General features: G+C 40.1%; 1 protein-coding gene across 4 annotated transcripts; it reads right to left on the minus strand.

Annotated features, from left to right (window-relative positions):
• Positions 1 to 502: 502 nt before the first annotated feature.
• LOC133467648 (C2 domain-containing protein 2) lies at positions 503 to 22,935 on the minus strand. Of its 4 annotated transcripts, none has more exons than XM_061752732.1 (13): positions 22,101 to 22,935; positions 21,695 to 21,790; positions 16,008 to 16,127; positions 11,941 to 12,042; positions 11,658 to 11,774; positions 10,847 to 10,955; positions 8,053 to 8,161; positions 7,888 to 7,952; positions 7,679 to 7,794; positions 7,428 to 7,596; positions 6,639 to 6,880; positions 6,301 to 6,568; positions 503 to 2,732 (listed from the first exon to the last, which is right to left on the minus strand). In XM_061752732.1, exons 1-13 carry the CDS (start codon positions 22,383 to 22,385, stop codon positions 2,518 to 2,520), a joined length of 2,013 nt encoding a protein of 670 aa, XP_061608716.1. In that variant the 5' UTR covers positions 22,386 to 22,935; the 3' UTR covers positions 503 to 2,517. The 4 variants fall into 4 exon arrangements, with proteins under 4 accessions (XP_061608716.1, XP_061608717.1, XP_061608718.1 ...); XM_061752735.1 differs by lacking the exon at positions 503 to 2,732 and adding an exon at positions 2,739 to 5,357; XM_061752733.1 differs by lacking the exon at positions 21,695 to 21,790.
• Positions 22,936 to 22,963: the final 28 nt, after the last annotated feature.

The following is a 22,963-nucleotide window of genomic DNA, read 5'->3' on the forward strand; positions in this document are numbered from 1 at the left end:
TGAGATTGTAGTGTGCAAGCTGCAGCTGGCTCCGAGTGTGGACTGAATGGGTGGTAACAATGGAGAAATGAAATTCCAGTATTTTCAGGGTCATAGCCCATCAGCAACATTGACAGAAGAAAACAAATAAGTATGAACTAGTTTGTTTTTGGACCGGTGAAATTCGTTCAAAATTTTAAATTAAGAACTATGAACTGAATTAGTTGATTTTTGGAATGGTGAACTGAACTTTAAACTAGTTTGCGTAGAAATGAACTTTCCTAACAGTCTATATATATTGATTATATATATATATATAGTGCCGTGAAAAGGTATTCGCCCCGTTCTGAAATTCAAATTTGTTTCTCCACTTTGTTTGTTTCCCCAAAAACTACATTTTATGTTTTATTGGGTTGACACTGTCTGATATATAAATGGATTTGTTATTCTTAAACATTAAAGTGGGGAAACTATCCAAATACTTTAAGACACTGTATACATGAGAACTACAATCAATGCAATCTCAATCATCCAATCAGTTTTTATTGCTGAAAATGAAACAATTTGACACAGTTAGGTTAATTCTGTAGCAGTAGTACAGCTGATCTGTTTTTTTTTTTTTTTTTTTTTTTGTGCACACAGATACCAACCACAACAACAAAAATTCACCAGCCCTTTTGTTTACTGAATGCTTTATAGTAGCATAGTGCAAACAGGTTACTAGTCACTCCGCAAAATTCCAAACAACCTTTTTTATTTTTAAGATGCAGTAGTCACTGCTGGTAGAGCATAGACAGTATTAGGATAAGGGCCCACAGCATACCGTTTAGGACACAGAAGTCCCCCGATCCATTTTTCGCAGAGGAATGTTGTCATGAAAAGCAAATGAGTTCCTAGAAATATCCAATGGCATAAACGCTGAAGTAGCAGTTTCCTTAGGTGCATAGGCTTCATGATGAGGCATTGGGGATGATGTAGGAACACAGCTGAGCGTCTGTCAGCTCGACCTCCAGTGCTCTGACGATGGAGACAAAAGCTGAGCCCAAGAACAAGCCTAGAGCGCATTTGTGGCAAAATGTATAGAACTACTGTAAGGCAATCTTAGCACTGCACATCGTTTTGCATCTTACCAATGAAGAACAGTAGTTCCCGCAGTGTGCCGACACACCTTACACTTACATGATATAAAAAAAAAAAAAATAATACAATCATTAGCTGGATTGCTTTTTGAGAAAGTTCAATCGTGTTCTAAGATACAGGACATTAAAAACAAGTCATTATGGATGGGAACGTGACTTTCAAGCCAAGGAAGTATAGGATTCAAAAGAAAACTGTTTTTTGTAAAACACACTAAACATGGCTGAGTGTGATGTCACAGTTGAAAGGGTGAAGGTCACCGAGGGTCATTTTAGTGTACATTAAAAATGTTTTGGGAAGACTCAATACGTTAGAATTTTTCAAAACACACGTTATTACAACAACAGTGTCGTGAGTTTTTAGCCATATCTTGAAAACTCCATCCATCCATTTTCTGTACCGCTTCTCCTCACTAGGGTTGCGGGCGTGCTGGAGCCTATCCCAGGAATCTTCGGGCGGGAGGCAGGGTACACCCTGAACTGGTCGCCAGCCAATCACAGGGCACATGTAAACAAACAACCATTCACACCTAAGGGCAATTTAGTATTCAATCAAGAGTGCCCGGAGAAAAGCCACGCAGGCACGGGGAGAACATGCAAACTCCACACAGGCGGGGCCGGGATTTGAACCCCGGTCCTCAGAACTGTGAGGCAGATGTGCTAACCTCCCACCGTGCCGCCATCTTGAAAATGAATGTTGATATTTCATTCTAATTACTTGTAATGCCACTCACTGTATTTCATATTTTCATATTGCATGGCTGGTACAGATTTTGATACTGTTACAGATATTACAGTATTTCCAAATCACTCAAATCTGATGTACTGATATTGGATTAAAAGAAATAACATTATGCATTCAAATGTTGTGTTTAAATACCATATTTCAAAGTATTCGTGCCCAGAAGTAGTCATATTACTAACTCACGCTCACTTGCAATGCATCATCTCCCTTTGTGAATATTTGGAACAGTCATTGCACCGAAATAGAAAAGATATTGAAAACTGTGCAAATCCTCAAATACTACTCTGATCTTCGTCTTTGGTCCTGTTGATCCATTGCACGAAAGCTATGGGTCACAGCACGGATGGTTTACATTTTATACTCAACATCCGGGAGGTAGAGACGAAGGCCTACATCAGTCCCTTCAGCCGGTAACAAGGCCACACAAGCACTTTGAGAATGCTGCAGAAAACCAAACTGAGGAAACGTGCAAATAATATCCTGTGAAATACCATGATATGCCCACTCGCGCACACTTGCATTGGAACAGTATGCAGCAGTAAAAGACTCTGCTCAGTTATTGTCACATACGATGCTGGCCAACCATCGGAGGACTTCAATCCCAAGGACGTTGTACACAGTGCAAGTTTGAGGTGGTAGTTGTTGAAGGGGGAGGTGTCACGCAGGTGGCTGCCCGACCGAGGCAGAGCCGTTAGCTTTGCTTTTGCTCTTGCGGCTGAGCATGCGGCTGAGTGTGGCGGTTTTGCTGGCCCGCTCCACAGTGGCAGGAGACTCCAGGTAGACCAGGTCATTGTGCGACTGGCTCATTCCAGGGTCCTTGCGCTGGTGTCGCCGCCGGAAGAACAGCTTGGCGCTCTTCTGAAGGAAGCTGCCTGCAGTGCAGAAGCGCGGACAGGGGGATGCTTAATCTCGGGACAAATGCTAATCGCAAGATGACATCATGCGTTTTTTTGTTTTGCATTAATACAACCTAATGGCATGCGGTACATGAAAGCATGTTTGTACAGAAATTATTGTTGTTTATAAGTAATCTAATATAAAATAATGTGTGTACTCAAGTGTTTGGTTTTTGTTCAACTTGGGTATTATGTTTAATAGTCATCTAACAATAGACTGGACAGATAGATACAGTGGATGTAAAAAGTTAACACAATCCTGTTTGCATATTGTGTGTGTAAAAGAACAAGACCAAGACAAATAATTTTAAAACATTTTGAAAAACAAATTGAAAAAAAAAAAGGTTTCAGGAGAGGAAGTAAAAAAATAAGAACTGAGATTATGGGGTTGCACATATGTGCACACCCTCTTAGAACTGGGGATGTGGCTGTGTTCAGAAACCCAACCAAACCCGATCAAACTAATGTTAAATGGGGGTCAGCACACATAAAAGCCACCTTAAAGTGCCTCTGATTAACCCCAAATAAAGTTAAGTTCTTCTAGAATGCTTTTCCTGACATTTTTTTCTTAACACTGACTGGTATTTAGAACTGTTTATAATTCCCTCCACCTTGATTAAGGCCCCAGTTTCAGCCAAAGAAAAACAGCCCTAAAATCTATGCTAATATTGTTAGCCCTTCTATGACCTTTTGCATGATATGTTAGCATTAAGCTAGGGGACTTTCAATAAAGGAAATGTTATGGTTTGAACATTTTGGTTTTTAAATATACAATGTTTAAGTCTCATTGTATGTGTCAGTTTTACAGTAAACTTCAATTGGAATCACAAATAGATGTACGAGCGAGAGAGTGACAACAGGTGCTCAGGAATGCTTGGAAAGGTGTTTTAAAAGTTTAAATGTGTTTAAAGCGTGTGTAACGGACATGCTCTCGCGCGATGGCACCCTGGCCCCCACACTCCAGACCAAACCGCATCGCAGTCGCCACATCCTCCGCCGAGGCAGACGACCACGGGGATGCCAGATTTCACTTCGCACACAGACGCAAAATTAATTACAAGCCAGTAGCATCAAAGCCGAGGCACAGATATGTGATTTCGCACCCGGACGTTAAGTTAATTAACTTCCAGCCTGGAGAGCCTGAACAACAAAGACTTCTCTTTCCCGCTGCCTGTAGAGACCTCTGCCCATCCGGGCTGGGAGTTTGGACAGAGCACTAGCGACACCCAAACGTAGCGGAAAGCCACTGCAAACTCGGATTAACTCATTACAATCTTCACTGGACTTGAATGTGATATTATATTCTAAGAACTTTACATGAACGCCACTAGTGATTGTATTTCTGCAAATTTGAATGTCTGATGTCAAATCTGTTTGTCAAATGAACGGGATGAAATGTTTCACCCCACACAACACAAATGCCACATTGCAAATATGAGTGTTCTCAACAACCACATACACTTGAAACATTCGTTACCGGGTTTAAAGAGGATGGGCGTGTGACAAGGCAAAGTTGGAAAATGGTCTCGTTATCTTAAATCACCACGAGGTGGTGGAGGCTGGGAGACTTGCCTGCCGCGCTGCCAAGCGCAGGGAGCACCTGCCAACTGTGGGGCACTTTACGGACGAGGCTCCGTTGGGAAGTAATTGCGGTGCGAGTTTTTCCCTGACCACGTGGCAAGCATTGCCACTGCCAGCGCGCCGGCCAACCTGCACTTGAAGTGCGTCTTTTTCTCTTTCCTTCCTTTTCCTTCAAACCATCCCTCGTGAGCGCTCTTGCCAACCCGCGGAAGGTCGACCCGCCTGCCTGAATAGGTCAACACACGTAAGTCAAACTTGCGGTCTACTAAAAGTACAGATTAGTGCATATTTGGGTTTTAAACTAAAAAGAACAGGAATTCCAGCTATAAACATTGTCATCCCATATTCATGACCAACCTCACATCACAAGTCAGTTTCCTGTGCCAATGTTCGTCTGTCCTTTGTTTGTTTTGTGTTTTTTTTTTCTGTATTGCTTGTAGATTCCCCATGTTAGATCATTACATTTTCCATAAAATTCACTACCTGCATAGTTGTGTGTGTTTGGGTTCAAGAAAAAAAAAAAAAAACTGGTCGTCTAGAACGCTTATCTAAATTATGTAGCAACCTTCAAATTACGAGACTGAGGAAAAAAGGTTTGTCGTCACTTTGTCATGAAGTTTCACACACCTAAAAAGTGACGTGGTGCCCCTTTCTAGATAAAATAGCTTGATTTATAACGCTGTCATTTAAAATTATGTTAAACCGGAAGTAACGCAGGTGTCACTTCCAGCTTATTCTTTTCTTCTAAATTAATTACATTTTTATTCAACTAATATACGCTACACGTGTGAGAGGGGTAAATCTATAGAAAAAAGTGGTGTGCTTTATTAGTGATCGCTTCAGTTCAATGAGAGCAGGTAATTAAACATGAAGTTGAAAAATATGAAATGGAAATGCTTTGAAATGAATGATATGATCTAACCTACTCAAACTACACACAATAAAAACTTGAGTACTACAGATACTACCCACAACTGGTAACTTACTCATCTGGATACGTGTGCTTTGCACTGCTTTCCTCTAAGATGGCAGTAATGATAGCAAAAAGGTGGAGACGATAAAGCAGAAAGAGAGAAACGAAAACAGACTGTAGAACCAAGAAATGACAGACATGAAAAGAGTCAATCAGGGAAAAAGCTCTGCTTCGTCATTTTTCATCACTGAGCCTGAGACGTAAGCGACAATACAGCTCAACCTCCAAATTCATACAAAACCGGTTTCGTCATGCTGGTTGGAAGTGTTTCTAATTTCAAAAAAATTTTTACATTAGAAATAATGTGAAATTACTGCTAACGTCGAGTGAATTACTCTACTAGTGTCCATAATTTCTTCTCGTCTAAAACGATCACATTCACCATCATAAACCTTTATCAACTGCAGAGGCCAAGTTTTAAAGTAATATTCCTAACTGTAACAGAAGTTAACTGCTGTATAATAATACTCAAATCAAGTTAAACAACTCACACTTTGAAGATGCCTGACAGACATAATGCACAGTAACTGACAGTAGAAATGTGCTGTTTATTGTAAGATTCTCTGGTAATTTTCTTGAAAGCTACATGCTAATTACATTAGCTTTTGGTTGAATTATCTATGGAATTGATATTAGTTCATTTATTATATTGCGCGCATTGTTCTTAGCAGCCATTTCCGGTTCTAAGTATGGTTATCATTTTCACTGGCGCCCTTCTGTGGTGGGATCACAAAAGAAAAACAAAGAAAAAGCAAAACACAGCTGCAGAGGTAATGCTTCAGATCTTCAGTGAGCTAAAGTCTCAAAATTAGCTGGTTCTCGCCTTCCTTACATCATACACAATGACGGTTTTAAATCCAAGTTTTGTTCAGCTTTTGAGGCACATTTTCCCAGAAATTTCTGGTTGAGCTCCAAACTCTACGACTTTTGCGCTGTATGACCTTGACGGGTTCACTGTAGTACAAATCAGCAAATTGCGGTGTGTCTCACCTCTTCTCTTTTTGCAGCTGACCTCCGACACACACATGGAAAGTGAGGTATGATTTAAGTCTTCTCCAGTGTGGCTCTCCCAATTCTCGGGCGGTCGGCCCACTCCACTGGGACCTTCCTCAGGTTCTGAACCTTCTGGGGGGCTACTGCTCCCCGACACAATCGCCGTAGTCATGTCTTGAGAGGAGCTTTCGTCTGACATTGAAGCATCCATTGCCGCAGCATAGCCCGCCATCAGAGCCAGCTCATCGTCCTGGGACAATGGTGTCTGGGAAAATAATCATAGTTAAGCATATTAAATACAAGTAAACTTTGCTGCTGAGCCAACTCATCTTTACTTTGGCAATCCCAGAGATGATGATGGTACTCTTCTTCACTGGGGACCTCAGCTTCTGCTTGGCAGACTGATGGAGTTGTTTGATGGCCGCCTCAGCCACAGGGTCAGTGCCATTTAGCATCAGCAGCTCGGTGTCTGAAGAAGACAGGGCCTTGCTAACTGTTGATCCCAGCATTGACGTCTGCTCCGAAACACGCCGCTCTGAAAGCTTGGGCTTGTGGGTGATTGCTTTTTGTGAAGAATCTGAAGGTAAAGACAACCGACTTTCAGGTAAGTCGAATCTCTTGCACCAACTAATTGGAATATTACATTGTCGGTGGTTTAAAAAAAAAATCCATTTAATCATTCAAATCTATCCGAGTAGGAGCACGCAAAAGTCACAGAGAATGTGATATGGTTGCTAGATAGGGCCTTTAGGAGCAAGACTCACATTGCATGCAGGATGTAGATGCGTGTCTGGTGCATGAATTCCATTACAGGCGAAAATTTGAATTTGTTTTGTCATAATAGCAATGTTATTCGCTTAAGACCATGAATGCAAAGGTTGCCTAAGAGTGACTAATCAGTGACATGCCAATACTGTCACATCGTGGGGCTTCTTATTATTGCATACCCAACTAACGCATGGTGCCGACACAAACACACAGCTCCAACAAAACATTGACAACAAAGCCCAACACGAATACAGTACGTCAATACCCATAACAACTCATACTGTAGCTATGAAAACTTGTTCTATTAATTTACAATTAGTTTATAATGACTAATTATCCTCTTTTTGCCATCGTACCAATGTTGAGTCCTGGAGTGAGCAGCCGGCCTGGTTTGCTCTTGACTGCAGTGATGGTGGTGACCACGGTGCCACAGGGCATGACAGTACGGTCCATCTCCACTCTCTTGGTGGAGGCTGGGGTTGGAGGCTGCCAGGACCTCACCTCACTGGGATCCAGGTAGGTAAACTGAAGAATGGCATTCGCCACAGTTAATATGCTTCAACAGTGTTGCAAGAAAATCTCTGATACAAGGATGTGTGAGTCTTACATCAGTAGTAACTGATCCTGTCACTACATCTTTGGTCATGAGTGAAAATGTTTGTTGTCCTTTAGGTTGCTTCCTAACAAGGTCAAAAGACACAGACACCTGGCCCAGAAAGTTATCTGAAATAGAGCGATAGAACCAACAATGTGATGGTCACAGCAGGGGTACAAAATACCTTCATTTAAAAAAAACAAAAAACATTTGTTTCTCACCCTCTTGAGGTTGTCCGTCATTCATTAATAGAATAATAAGCTCTTTTGATCGGCCATTCAGTTCACTGGAGGGACACAAATATTACAGGGAGTGACAAAATACTAATTTTGAGACACAGGAAGAGAGTATTCGTTTTTGTGGCGCTCGTGCGTTGTGAAATTTACAATATAAACGGCTGATCCCAGGCAGGATTGGCTGTGTTCTTCAAAACGGATGTACTATACTTCTGCGGAGGGTCATCTAACTGCAGTACACACATAGGACTTATGCTGCCTGCAATTAGAAAAAAAATATCTTTCAGCCCACATCAGAATTTGAACAATGGTGTGTGCGGCCTGTTACGAAGGCCAGCTGTCACAGATAGGATGTGAAAACAATCAATCAAGAGACATAATACATCTACGTCAGTAAATATTAGCGCTATAACAGTGTCTGAAAAAAGGGCTCGTAATCTCTCCCTTGACTCGAACACATCATGTAATGGACTTGACAGCTAATCAAATAAAAATGTGTTATTGCAAGATACAATATTACTTTAGTAACTTCCTGTTCTTGACTTTAACGGGTAAAAATGAGTGTCATCTAACATTATCTGTACAATCACCTGTATACATTCTAATAATAATTATGCCTCCAGGAGACAGCCCATGAAGCAGTGGGCCAAAGTCAAATACAATGGCGCGCCTCAAATGGGAATATATCAGCCATGAAAAGCACAGAAGAGATAAAGCAGCTTCCAGACTAAGCCATAACGAAGTCTCACAAGTGAAAGCTGTCACTGAAGCACTTCTTTATTTGAAGGAAAGATAATGTCAGAGGTCGCTACCATTAAGTTTGCACAACTGAAAACCATTTAAAAAGCACCCCACACGAGACCTACTGCAATGACTGGCAGCAGTCAATTATCTCAAAACATCCCAAATTCAATTAGTCGACATCTTCATTATCAAAACATTTGTGCCAGGCAGGGGTGTCAAACTTATCGTGAGCCACATCATAAACCATATAAATGTATAATCACTTCAAAATACTATTCCATATTCACAATTGCCCCGGAAATTGATTGTTAGACTTTTTTTTTACACATATATTGTACACAACAATGAATTGAATTTGAAATCAAAGTAATGAAAAATTGTGGCACACAAATATTTAGTGTACAACAATTGTTCACTTTATGTTAAGAAGGGATTTGTTGTTTAAAAAAAAAAAAGAACCTTGGAATATCTGTTAAATGCAACAAAAAAAAATGCACGAAAAGAACAAACCCATTTAGCAAGAACCATTAAGTAGACACATTTAAATTTCTTTACTGGGCTACAGAAAGTGGTGCGACTGGCCAGACCTGGCCCCTTGCGTTTGAGTTTGACGCATGTGTGCTAGAGTATAAATTTTTTTTTAGCTACCGTATATTATCAAGACAATGCTTTAATTGTGAAACTGCGAAAAAAGTAATGATATAATTTCATGTTTGTAATCAGAATACTCGATTCTTGTTCGTCTGTCTTCATTCATGACAAATTCTGGAGGGTGGCCTTTCTTCACTGTTTCAAAATGTTGAATGGGAGGCCACACATCTGTTCCTGCTTTTTCCCACTTCAAAATATTTCTAAACTTGGATCCATGTTCTTTCATTCTGCACAAGAAATAACCATTCATACTTTGGTCTCCTCACGTCTTGACTCTTGCAACTGCATCTTCATTATCAAAACATTTGTGCCAGGCAGGGGTGTCAAACTTATCGTGAGCCACATCATAAACCATATAAATGTATAATCACTTCAAAATACTATTCCATATTCACAATTGCCCCGGAAATTGATTGTTAGACTTTTTTTTTTTTTTTTTTACACATATATTGTACACAACAATGAATTGAATTTGAAATCAAAGTAATGAAAAATTGTGGCACACAAATATTTAGTGTACAACAATTGTTCACTTTATGTTAAGAAGGGATTTGTTGTTTAAAAAAAAAAAAAGAACCTTGGAATATCTGTTAAATGCAACAAAAAAAAATGCACGAAAAGAACAAACCCATTTAGCAAGAAACATTAAGTAGACACATTTAAATTTCTTTACTGGGCTACAGAAAGTGGTGCGACTGGCCAGACCTGGCCCCTTGCGTTTGAGTTTGACGCATGTGTGCTAGAGTATACATTTTTTTTGAGCTACCGTATATTATCAAGACAATGCTTTAATTGTGAAAATGCGAAAAAAGTAATGATATAATTTCATGTTTGTAATCAGAATACTCGATTCTTGTTCGTCTGTTTTCATTCATGACAAATTCTGGAGGGTGGCCTTTCTTCACTGTTTCAAAATGTTGAATGTGAGGCCACACATCTGTTCCTGCTTTTTCCCACTTCAAAATATTTCTAAACTTGGATCCATGTTCTTTCATTCTGCACAAGAAATAACCATTCATACTTTGGTCTCCTCACGTCTTGACTCTTGCAACTGCATGTTTGTGTTTGTGTATTTTAATGTACCGTATGTGGAAAGCTCAACGTATAGCTCCTTGTGATTCCTCTGTCTCTCTCTCTCTCTCTGTGAAAAGTTGCATGTAAATAACATTTACTTACTCACTCACATACATGCACACACAGTAAGAAGGCTTTTGGATATTGTGTTAGTTGGTTTAATTTCAATTTGGCATTAAAAAAAAAATAAAAAATAAAAAATAAATAACTGATCCAATGATTCACTATACAAACAAGGAAATCAGGAATTTTTTTTTGTATAATCAAGCCCACACCCTTCTCCAAACAGTAATTTTACAGAGTGACATTGAGATAAGATCAATGATATGATTTTACTGAACTGAATGAAATGCCATGTCACTGTGATATGCAAGTAAAGCTAACCTCTGCGGCCACATTGACAACCGACACATTTGGTTTGGCGTTCAGAAAACGGTGCTTATGATGCAGGAGCAGTTGGGCACAATAATCTTACCTGCAGCATCTTCCTGCTTACTGAGCATTACTCGAATGTTTTTCACCAGCAGCTTCCATTCATGTGCGCGAGGAGGCTTGGGGGGTGAAAACACTTTGTTGCAAGTTTCCTGTTGAAAGAAAGTTCAGTGAATTTTTAAATCTGAAATCATATTTCCTCATTAAGTGGCCATTTTATTTACTCAATTATTATTAATATCATGATTGTTATTACTGCTATAGTTTTAATATAGATTGATACTAATTTAAGTTAGTGAGGCATTTTCATGATCGGGTCGCCTGTTTTAAGCTTGTTAGAACCATTTATTTTCCATCTCTTATGTAACTATGTCACACTGGACAGTTTGACATATGTATTTATATTTGCTTTTATTTTGCTTTGTTTGACTATGCTGTCTGCTGCCAGTCCAGGTCTCAATTGCCTTATCTGGATAAAATACATAAATAAAATAATTATGTATACTGTCACACAATCATCCACAACTTGAAATAATAGCATGTGGCAAATTCGTTGACCCTAGCTACCTGTGCTGCTGTAAATTAAATTACTCTTAAAATGTAACAGAACAGAGTTCACGTGTCTAATAAAAGAAATAACTTAATCCTCTATTAAAGTTCCATATACTGCAGTTAGAGAAAACAAAACATTTTCAGCAACACTAGTAAAGGAATTCCTTCTTTAACTCAAAGCAATCAAACTAATGCTTGTCAAATGTTTTCTTATAGAACTTAAGGTGTTGCTAACTCAAACATTGAGCAAAATGTTTTGCTTCGTTGGCACCATTAAAATGAGGCATGACTCAACCACCCACCTTGACCTCAGAGGCCTGAGAAGGCTTGCAGCTCATTAACACAGAGGGTTGGGTCGAACACAGCACATGCCTCAACTGCTCTTTCACTGTTGCCACACAGGAAGTGCTGACATTGTCCTGATAAGACAGAAAATGAGAGCAGTAGAATAACACTTAGAACATATGAATCCAATGTGCCTCAAACCTGACCTTCTCACTACACATATACGGCATACAAATTCAGTTACTTTAAATTGCAGTCAAAAATTGATGCATCCATGCATTAACCACAGGAGGAAATTACCTGGATCGAATTAGGTGTCACCTGCACCATATCTGTCTCCAGTTGAGAAATTCCCCAGCTCACTCTGACCTGATGTTCAGATTCTTGCAACTGTAGCTCAAGCTGAGGAACACAGAGGGCAGAATATTTATGATGCCTGAAGGATGGGGGGGGGGGGGGGGGGGGGGGGGTAATGCAACTGTAGGTCAGACCATGCTCATTACAGAACTTCCACTTCCAAGTGAATTATACCTTGCTTAATCTCCTGCAAAATACAGGTATAATCATATGTTGATTATATTTCAAATATATACTGGTAAATGTACACCTCCTTTAAATTATATACAGTACCGGTCAAATGTTTGGACAATCTCATGCTATTGAATCAGGTGTGTCCATATATTTGACTGGTACTGCATGTTCATATACAGTGGGTACGGAAAGTATTCAGACCCCCTTAAAATTTTCACTTTTTGTTATATTGCAGCCATTTTCTAAAATTATTTAAGTTTATTTTTTTTCCTCATTAATGTACACACAGCACCCCATATTGACAGAAAAAAAAAACAGATCCATCCATCCATCCATTTTCTACCGCTTATCCAAGGTCGGGTCGCGGGGGCAGTAGCTTTAGCAGGGATGCCCAGACTTCCCTCTCCCCAGCCACTTCATCCAGCTCTTCCGGGGGGGATCCCGAGGTGTTCACAGGCCAGCCGAGAGAGACATAGTCTCTCCAGCGTGTCCTGGGTCGTCCAGAATTGTTGGAATTTTTGCAGATTTATTAAAAAAGAAAAACTGAAATATCACACATGCTTAGGGTCATTGTCTTGTTGGAAGGTGAACCTTCGGCCCAGTCTGAGGTTCTGAGTACTCTGGAGAAGTTTGTTATCCAGGACATCCCTGTACTTGGCCGCATTCATCTGTCCTTCGATTGCAACCAGTCGTCCTGTCCCTGCAGCTGAAAAACACCCCCACAGCACGATGCTGCCACCACCGTGCTTCACTGTTGGGACTGTATTGGACAGGTGATCAGCAGTGCCTGGTTTTCTCCACACAGGCCGCTTAGAATTAAGACCAACAAGTTCTATCTTGGTCTCATCAGACCAGAGAATCTTATTTCTCACCATCTTGGAGTCCTTCAGGTGTTTTTTTTTTTTTAGCAAACTCCATAAAGCCCCAACTGGTGGAGGAGGGCTGCAGCGATGGTTGACTTTCCAGAACTTTCTCCCATCTCCCGACTGCATCTCTGGAGCTCAGCCACAGTGATCTTTTGGTTATTCTTTACGTCTCTCACAAAGGATCTAATCCCACGATTGCTCAGTTAGGCCGGACGGTCAGCTCTAGGAAGGGTGCTGGTCCTCCCAAACGTCTTCCATTTCAGGATTATGAGGCCACTGTGGAACCTTAAGTGCAGCAGAAAAATCTTTTTGTAACCTTGCCTTGCCACAATTCTATCTCTGAGCTCTTCAGGCAGTTCCTTTGACCTTATGATACGCATTTGCTCTGACATGCACTGTGAGCTGTGAGGTCTTATATCAACAGGGGTGTGGCTTTCCTCATCAAGTCCAATCAGTATAATCAAACACACCTGGACTCCAACGAAGGTGTAGTTCCATCTCAAGGATGATCAGAAGAAATGGACAGCACCCGAGTTAAACATATGAGTGTCACGGCAAAGGGTCTGAATACTTATGGCTGTGTGATATTTCAGTTTTTCTTTTTTGATAAATCTGCAAAAATTCCAACAATTCGTTTTTTTCTGTCAATATGGGGTGCTGTGTGTACATTAATGAGGAAAAAAAATTTACTTCAATGATTTTAGCAAATGGTTGCACTATAACAAAGAGTGAAAAAGTTAAGGGGGTCTGAATACTTTCCGTACCCACTCTACCTACAATATTCCTACATTTGCACTTACTACTCCTAATAATAATAACACCAACTGCACTTCTTGGCTGTTTGCCTGCACTTTAAATTTCACTTGTATCTTTTTAATTATGATTAAAATAGTAAAAATACTCCATTTTCAAAGAGGAGTGAAAATGATGTCCTCAAATGTGTGAAATTCCATTTCGTCAGCTCAACAAAGAGGAAAGGACTTTATAAAGGTGCATTCCAAAATTATAGCCAGCTGCTAAGAGATGAAGCAAAAGAACGGGAGCGAACACTTTAAAAACTACAGCTGCCAATCGTGTCCCAGCATGCCTGGATTTTAGTATTGGACTCCAGAGCTGCCTGTGTAATGCCAAACACGCCAAACAAAAGCCACATCACATAGCAATGAGGACGCCTAGATGGATCCAAATAACAATACCACAGTCTGCAGTGCACTGACTGCCAACCCAGTCCACATAAACAGAAAGGTACCCATAACAAACCATTTGTATACATATTGTATTCTTTAACACAGTGCTAAATGAAAGCTCAGAAATAATTTGGCAGTAAAGCCTTTTATATTCACTGAATAGCATTACAAGTGGTTTAGCAGTTCACATCACCTGACTCGACTGATACAACAGTGCCTGCTATTTAACAGTGTGCAATGTATTTGCATAACAGTGTTTACACAAAAGTATCACATGGATGTGCTCACATGCAAGATGTGGTACAAGAGTGGGTTGAAAGACCCGCAGTTGGGTTCAACAGCCAGTGCTTGTGTTCCACTTATCCACGCACTCACAGCATGACATGGCAGGACCATTCGAGCTCATATCAGAGTCAAATGCAAACCGATGTTCCATCGGATGGATGGGGTCTTATGAAAAGGCTTTCTGACCTTTCCAGACTAAGCTGAAACAGTGAGAGCAAACACTGAAACCTGCCTTCATACTGACCTACAGCTTCTAATCTTGACTTTAGTTCCCTAGCCACTCAGTCAAGTTGTATTTATGGTACAAAGAGCTCAGCGAGCACTGAGGTGTGACAAGCACCTTATTGGTTTAAAAATAATCTTTATACAAGTGGGTTAGCCTGCATAGAAGATCTCAAACTGAACCTAAATACGGGATGAAAGCTTAGGGCAGCTAAAATCAGACTATCCCCCTTGTTGTTGAGTCAGATGAGGGAAAATAAACTAAGAATATATACACACTTCCATTGACGACTAATATGCTAATTTTAGGCGGTGAGTCATCAACATGCTAGCTAGTTGCTAATGCTAGTCAGCAAGGTGAATATCAGCTGAATATTAAAAAGACCAAAACGGGGGATTGTAGATCATATATAGTGACGTTCAGAAGCACTTGAGCAGTGACAGAAATATTATGAATTGTAAACAATGCAAGAAGATCAGACTGAAGTGTAGACTTTCAGCATCAAATTAAGAGGTTTCAGAAAAATGAAGTCTTTTGCTATTCAAGAACGATGATTTTACACAAAGTAATGTACCTCTATTTGCAGAGGCTCAAAGGTATTGGACTAACTATGACTTTCAAAATCCTTTGCAGCCATTGAGTATCCTAGGTTTAGAGCACATGGACATCACAAAATGACTAGTTTCCTCCCTTTTCCAGGTCTTCACGGCAGCAGTTCAGCACACTTTGTTTGCTATTGGAGTATTCAATTTCTATGCTGTCAAAAACATACAAATATTACCAATTACGATAAATACTTTTGAGCCCCTGAAAATTGAAGTATTCTGAATCAAAAGCTGGAATTCCAAAATGATATGTGAAATACTTTAACGAAACAAAGCTAAAATTGTAAAAAAAAAAGTTATTACTGTCAGAATACTTCTGGACCCAATGGTCACTTTTTTTCCCCCCATTTACAGGTAAAATAAAAGGTTGCGCATCCATTATGCTAATAGTTCAGAACACCATCAATCACATGAAAAATGTATAGGAAGTAGGACAGTATTGCAGGAAATGAACCTGACAGTGATTGCATTGAGGCATTTGGTACATTTGCCAAGCCCTGACAAATAAATACCTCAACCATGCAATCTAATGCTACTGCAAGGCAGTGACCGATTCTGGGCAGCATGTCACTTTTACTAAGATCTACCATTAAACAACACGATTCCCAATGTGTACAATAGGACTACAGATTATTCTATTTGCTATGGAAGTGAACATTAGTACATTTACCTGCAGCTCCAGTGGGGATATACACACTGCATATTTACAAGGGTCTGCTGAAAATGATGTGGCTGTGGACACACCAAGAGAGAACTGAAGCTTCTCACCGACCACGCAGCAGCAAGCAGCCTGTAGGGGGGAGACAGCGAGCCACTGAAAAGTTGGACATTTGCAACATCTGCGAATGTTAGAGCACTGTGCAATCCACATTGCGTTACCGTAATCCATCTCATTTAAACGCAACTTCAAATAAGTGAAATTCTAACTGGTTGTAAACTCTGACCTGCTGACACTAATACGAACTGTACGCATCATACCTTGTCAAAAGTAATTTGTGTTAAATACAACACAATGTAGATTTTTGAGTGAGGGATAGTGAAACTAAATCAATTAAGATATGCGACTTTGGCTAAAGCTGCTATTTACGTCATTTAACTTTAAGAAAATGTAAGTACTTCAACCGGAAGTAGATTTTTTATTTATTTTTTCTAAACACCTTTTCTTGTAAGGTATGTTCAGATATGAAATTATTGTATCCAGCTAATGGTACAATGTACCAAAAATGTCCAAACCAAAAGAGATGCCCTGTGTCACATACTGCTGTGGTCCCAACGAGGGATACGCGTACCCCTACGGGTATGCAAGCACACTGCAGCGGGTACGTAGAAACAGGCTTGGACAGGTTTCATGGAATACATGTACCGGCATTATATATTCAGAATTTTAAAAAAAGCAACCGAGCAACCTTGTCAAGAGGTTACCAGAGCAACAAGTGGGCAAATGGCCACAACATAGCTAAATGGACCAAAGCCATCACGGCCACTGGCTGCGTTTCCATCCCAAAAGCAGCTTGTTTAAAAGCAAAGGAATGGATGATGACTCTGAATCGTATTCACCTCAGGACTTATTAATTTTAGATAATAGTTACAAAGAAAATTGAGCTGTTGAAGTAATTCAGACTGCAGGGGACTTCGGCTATCTACCTACCTATCGAAGTAAGGTTTTGCATTCTGGGACAGTTGCGAAACAGTTTTCCTCATGCAACTAAGGAATTGTTTCAAATGTCCTTAAATCCATCCATCCATTCATCAATCATTCCATCCATATACAGACCCTTTCCAAAAAAATTTAATAGCATGGAAAAGTTTATTTCTATAATTCCATTCAAAAAGTGAAACTTTCATAGATTATAGATTCAGCACCCACAATTTAAACAATTTCAAGTTTTTTGTTTTTTTTGGGGATTCCAGCTCACAAAACCCCCGAAATCAGGAATTGTAAAATACTGCAATACTGTGAAGAAATCACCATTTACTTCTCAGTTTTTGTAGGAAAAAAAGAAAGCAATTAGGGTGACAAATCAATCAAAATATGGTACTGTCAAAACAATATACTTGGTTGGGAATCCCTTTGCTTTAGTCACTGCTGCGATGCGTTGTAGCATTGCCTGGGAGTTATGGAAGCCCAGATTTTGTGGATGCTTGCTGTCAGTTCTTCTTTGTTTTTGGATCTGGTGCCCCTCATTTTCCGGCGAGTTGGCTGGCCAGTCAAGCACTGTGATGGCATGGGTATCAAACCAGGTTTTGTTGCTTCTGGCGGTATGGGCAGGGACTAGGACCTGCTGGAAGATGAAATCTGCATCTCCATACAGATCCTCAGCAGAAGGAATCATGAAGTCCTCTGAAGCATTCTGGTAGACTGTTGCGGTGACCTTGGATTTAAGAAAGCAGAGATTTACCAACACCTGCACTGAATATTGCAGCCAAATCATGACTGGATATTTTACACTGGACATCAACCAGCTTGGGTTCTGTTCTTCACCGGTCTTTCTCCAAACCCTTGGACCTTGACTCCCAAATGAAAGACACACTTTACTTTCATCGGAAAAGAGGACCTTGTACCACTGGCCAACAGTCCAGTCCTTCTTCTCCTTGGCCCAGTTGAGACGCTTCCTACGTTGGCTCAGGCTCAGAAGTGGCTTGACCCGAGGAACCCGACAGTTGCAGCCCATCTCCTGGATGCGTCTGAATGTGGTGGTTCTTTGAAGCTGTGACTCGCGCCTCATTTCATCTCTGCTAGATTCTCTGCTAGATTCTTGAATCTTTTCTGTTTGATAATCCGCTGAAGCCCACGGTCATCTCGTTTGCTGGTGCATCTTCTCCTGCCATATTTTGTCCTTCCACTAGACTTTCCATTGATATGCTTGGACACAGCACTCTGTGAACAGCCAGCCTCCTTAGCTATGAACATTTATGGCTTACCCATCCCATGGAGGGTATCAATGTTGGGTCTTTTGGTCAATTGTCAAGTATGCAGTCTTCCCCATATTGAACCCAAATGAGACAATTGAACCAACTTGAAGTAATTTAATGACACCTGGGGAAACCTGTGCAAGTGCTTTGAGTTATTATTGTGTGATACTCCTTTTAAAACATTTATTGCCTACAGAATTTGGGCTGATTTCTTCACAGTTTTCTAATTTTGTAAATTCCTGATTTTGTGGGTTTTATGAGCTGGAAGCCCAAATTATGTAAAATTAAACAAATACAAATTCTTGAAATTCTTTAAATTGTGGTCCCTGAGTCTATAATCTATGAAAGTTTAACTTTATAGAACATAGAACTAACCATGATATTCTAATTTTTTGGAAAGGGTCCGTATACTGTATCTGCAGCACGGTGAACAAGTGGTTAGCACATTTGCCTCACAGTTCTGAGGTTTTGTATTTGGGGTGCTCCAGCTTCCTTCTGCTTTCCAAAATCATGCATATTAAACATTTATAAGACCACATAAAGATATATCAATATTTAATTTCAAGGCACGGTGGACAATACCAATACTTTTGGAGAACCAACACGTACAGTCGTGCTCAAAAACATTGGCACACCAGGGTTGCCAGTGTTTTTAGCCACGACTGTATTGTCTATGGCACGGTGGAGAACTGGTTAGCACATGTACCTCACAGTTCTGAGGACCTGGGTTCAAATCCCGGCCCCGCCTGTGTGGAGTTTGCATGTTCTAATAAATGGCTTTCGCTTTGCATAGTAGAGTTTCTTGAAATGACAAACATGTTTAGGGTGTGCACAAGACAATGTTGGGAACCACTGACAAACTAAAGCTCATTTCTATCTGCAAAACTCACACATATATTATAGGTAAAGGTTGATATTTATGAAGCTGCATGATTTAATGCTGCTCTTTTAATTAATTAAGAATCTGTCTTGGCAGGTGTCTGTCACTGCCGACTTTCACCAAGGTTTAATCTTTTATTGATATCTCCTGCATAAACCTAATTTAAGCTCAACACTGAGGAATAAAGGAAATGCTTGAAAAATGTTAACAACAGTGAAAAATAATTGCAGTCAATCTACGAACTAGGTAACAAACTGTGATGAAAGCATATGCTGAACTTAGCACAAACTGTACCGCCATATACATACTCACTGAAGGAATCTAAACTGGTTTGGATTCCTCCCTTCTGTGTGCAGTGTGTATGCTATTAAACCACTACAGAGGATAGAGAAATGTAAACATACATACATACATACATACATACACACACCTCTGCATTTATCTCTGTCTACGCCAATTTCTCACTATCAACCAATGTAAGATTCTTAAAAAATGACACTTAAAAAAACAAAAATAGCCTCTGTTCATTACATTCCCCATAACAACAGTGCTGTTCGTGCCATTGTGGATAGAACTGTGATCACAAAGAAAGGAATTTGATGCAATCCTCTTTGTAGTGGCTGGCAGCTTGTTAAATTCACATACTACTGCAAACTGGGACCCAATCCACAAAAGTAATAATATAAACAAAAATGTAGCACAGCTTTTTCCAGCTACGTTCACACACAAAAAAACTAAAATTCAAGCACACTACTGTCATTATAAGTGACTCTCGGTTAATGGATGAATGGACTATAGTTGGAAAAAAAGATTAGTGGTGGTCATGACAGCTCCACTTCAACAAAATGAAGGTGGGGAGGGGGCTATTGATGGAAGAGAGTCCTTTTCAGTAAGATCCATAAACAAGTCATTAGAAATCTATGGATGCCTCCTATTATAAATTATAACTTATGAATGTCGAGGCTGACATGCAAATTGCACAACTGAGGTTAGGTTTATCAATTGATGCATGACATTTCCAGCATCCAGGAACAGCCTGTGGTCACATGGTTAAGTGTTAGCTCACAATGGGAATGTAGAACCATCAGTTCCAACTGACTTTGTTGAGAGGTGGCAAGTGATAAATTGTTTTATTTTAATCAAACATCGTTCAAAAACAACAACTTTTCTTTAACATGACATAGGCTTCACTCAAACATAACATTAACAAATTGTCATGACTAACATTTTAACGTCCAACTGCATGTTTTTCTAACAGTCTTGTCACACATTTAAATTCTATGTAGCCTGTAACACTGTGACAAACAAACTCTACAAAGGAAGGCCGGAGTCAAGATACGAACCCCAAACGTCAGAACTGAGAGGTAGAAGTGCTAACCACTAGGCCGGGCTAGAGGACACAACAGTCGACCCACCGTTCAAGGAGTACGAAACAGCCTACGACAACGGCGAAACAACTCCCCCACCCAGGAAAAACTCATCGGATCCATACAATTCACGTAAATGGCCTATTTTGAGTTCAAAACAGCGAATTTCGCAGAAAGGCGACTGATTTGCACGTATGATTAATGGAGTAAAGGGACTGAGCCTGAGTGAGAATAGCAAATTTTCCTTGAACAATTCTCACTCCCTTAAAAGTGATAATAATTGCCTATATCAGTTCACTGCCATTGACAGCTATAAACGTCAAATATGCCTCTTCACCGGGAGTGCTGCCAGCGAACAAGTTGAAAGTTTAAACCACACATATACGGCAGCACAAATTATCATATAAAAACAATTTAACACCGTTGCAAAATCTTACAAAGACCTTCAAATATTACTGCACCGTTAAAAATACAATACCAGTAAGTGGCTTACAGTGAAGCAAGCTCTTTTAGTCTTGTAATGGCACCCTGCGTGGTGAACGTGTTTGTGTCTTCTTCCTGACATTAACTTTTGCTCTTGTTTTTCAATATTTGGGGGGGGGGGGGGGGGGTGGGTGGGGGGGGGTGAATTCTGCCTTTCTATGCTGCGTTACAGGAAACTGAGTTTTTCTGTAAATAACAGATAGCTTACACCCAAAAAATGTCAGTGAACAGGCAAATTTGTTTATGCCCAACCACAAATATAATGTAAGAATTAAGAGATTAATTGACAAATAATCAATTATCAAATTCATCGACAACTATTTTGACAGTCGATTAATCATTAAGAGACATTGTTTAACTTAAAATTCTCCACATTCTCCGATTCCAGCCTCTCAAAAAAATATTCTCAGATTTCGCTAGTCTCCATGAAAGCAGACTGATTGTGTTTATTCAAAATAAGACATTTGCAAAACTCTGCTTTTCGAGGAGAGAGAGAAGAGAATGCTCTACATTTTTGCCTACTTTTCTGACATTATAGATCAAACAAGTGAATCATAATCAATGTATTTATTATTTACTTTTCAATTTGAAATTGTTTGAGTAGAGGGATGTAAATTAAATGTTTTTTTCATCCAATTCATCAAAGAAATAATCTATTTATTCAATTTAATTATTTTTTTTTTTTATCAATTATTAAAATAATGTCAAGTGTACCTTGATTTGGCCAGATTTCTTAAAGCTGGACACTTGTCTGACCATGAGCTCAGATGGGTCGACGTCATCTTCATTGAAGGTCAGAATAAGTGGACTCTGATCAAGAAAAAGTTAAAAACACTGACATTGGAAGTGAAACTGTAACAGTAATTAATTACCAATGCACTGTCCCTGCATGCGTAGACCTGCTCCAACATTACAACCGTCTTCCCATGTGATAAGCTCCAATACATGATCTGATTAAATCAAATCTGCCATTATAAAGGCAATAGCGCTGAGTTAGGTTAAAAACATGCCTATTATTGCGGGTGTATCGGGTGATCTCTGCCATATCGTAACAGTTGACAATTTGACAAACGATATTTATTGAACGTGATAATAAGGTGACAAGGTGGTCACGACTTACCCCACGATTCTCCCTTGACTGGGCATTCAAAGCCTTGCACCATGCTCCTCTCCACTGACTTTTCCAGCTATTCAGTGACAGCGCCCATCCCAGCAGAGAGGCGGCTTCCTCCTTCGCCGCATTATCCTCTGCTACGGTCTTCTCCAACCCTGTTGCCCTTAGTTGGAAATACTGTACAAAATACAGTACCAGGGTAACCAGGGATGCAATAAAAAGCGTGACCATACATAGCCACTGCGGATCATCCAGACCAAAATATGAACTGGAACTTTCCAGGTCGGACATTCTTTGCTGATGAAAACGAAGGCTGCAGCTTAACACACCTCCAATGGAAACGTCCCTAGCATCATCAGAGTCGCTATTTGCTTTCAAATGACAGAATCAATAAAAGCAATTATTCTTTACCAATAACCGGGTTGCCCTCAATCCCCAAAACAAATGATGCTTCTTGTCCATGTTGCTCCTCGAGGATAACTCGATCCAAATTCAAGTCCTTAAACCTTCCTTCCGAACAGCTAAAGGTACTTTGTAGTGTCAGGCGAGTCTGCATAATAATACACCTCCATTGAATTCGTGTGTTAGCTCCGGTGGCTAATCCCGGGCTAAAGCTCGCGTAACCAGCTCATTAGCAGCGAGGACTGGCAAACTTTCCCCTAAAAGGAATTATATCCAAAGTCCTCCGTGCGCCGCCAGAAGACCGTGCCAGACTGTAAAACAAGGTTCCCAGGAAACATGTTGGCAAAAAGTGATGAGAGAGACACAGTGCCTCTTGTCGCTTGACTAGGTTTGTATGTGCAGTGTAATTGTACGAGAAGTTACCGTTCCGAAGGGGATATGTGGCAGAAACAGTAACTCCCACAATG

This window comes from Phyllopteryx taeniolatus, chromosome 17 (genome assembly GCF_024500385.1).
Source record: "Phyllopteryx taeniolatus isolate TA_2022b chromosome 17, UOR_Ptae_1.2, whole genome shotgun sequence".
In the NCBI taxonomy this organism is placed as follows: domain Eukaryota; kingdom Metazoa; phylum Chordata; class Actinopteri; order Syngnathiformes; family Syngnathidae; genus Phyllopteryx; species Phyllopteryx taeniolatus.

What these genes read in the sequence shown, in the direction of transcription:
- LOC133467648 (XM_061752732.1), bottom strand. Translation starts at nt 22,385, where the DNA reads ATGTCCGACCTGGAAAGTTCCAGTTCATATTTTGGTCTGGATGATCCG. An exon ending in TATCCCCACTGGAGCTGCAG is followed by an intron (nt 12,043 to 16,007) that starts GTAAATGTACTA and finishes TGTGTTCCTCAG; the next exon opens with CTTGAGCTACAGTTGCAAGA. An exon ending in CACTCCAGGACTCAACATTG is followed by an intron (nt 6,881 to 7,427) that starts GTACGATGGCAA and finishes CTTTACCTTCAG; the next exon opens with ATTCTTCACAAAAAGCAATC.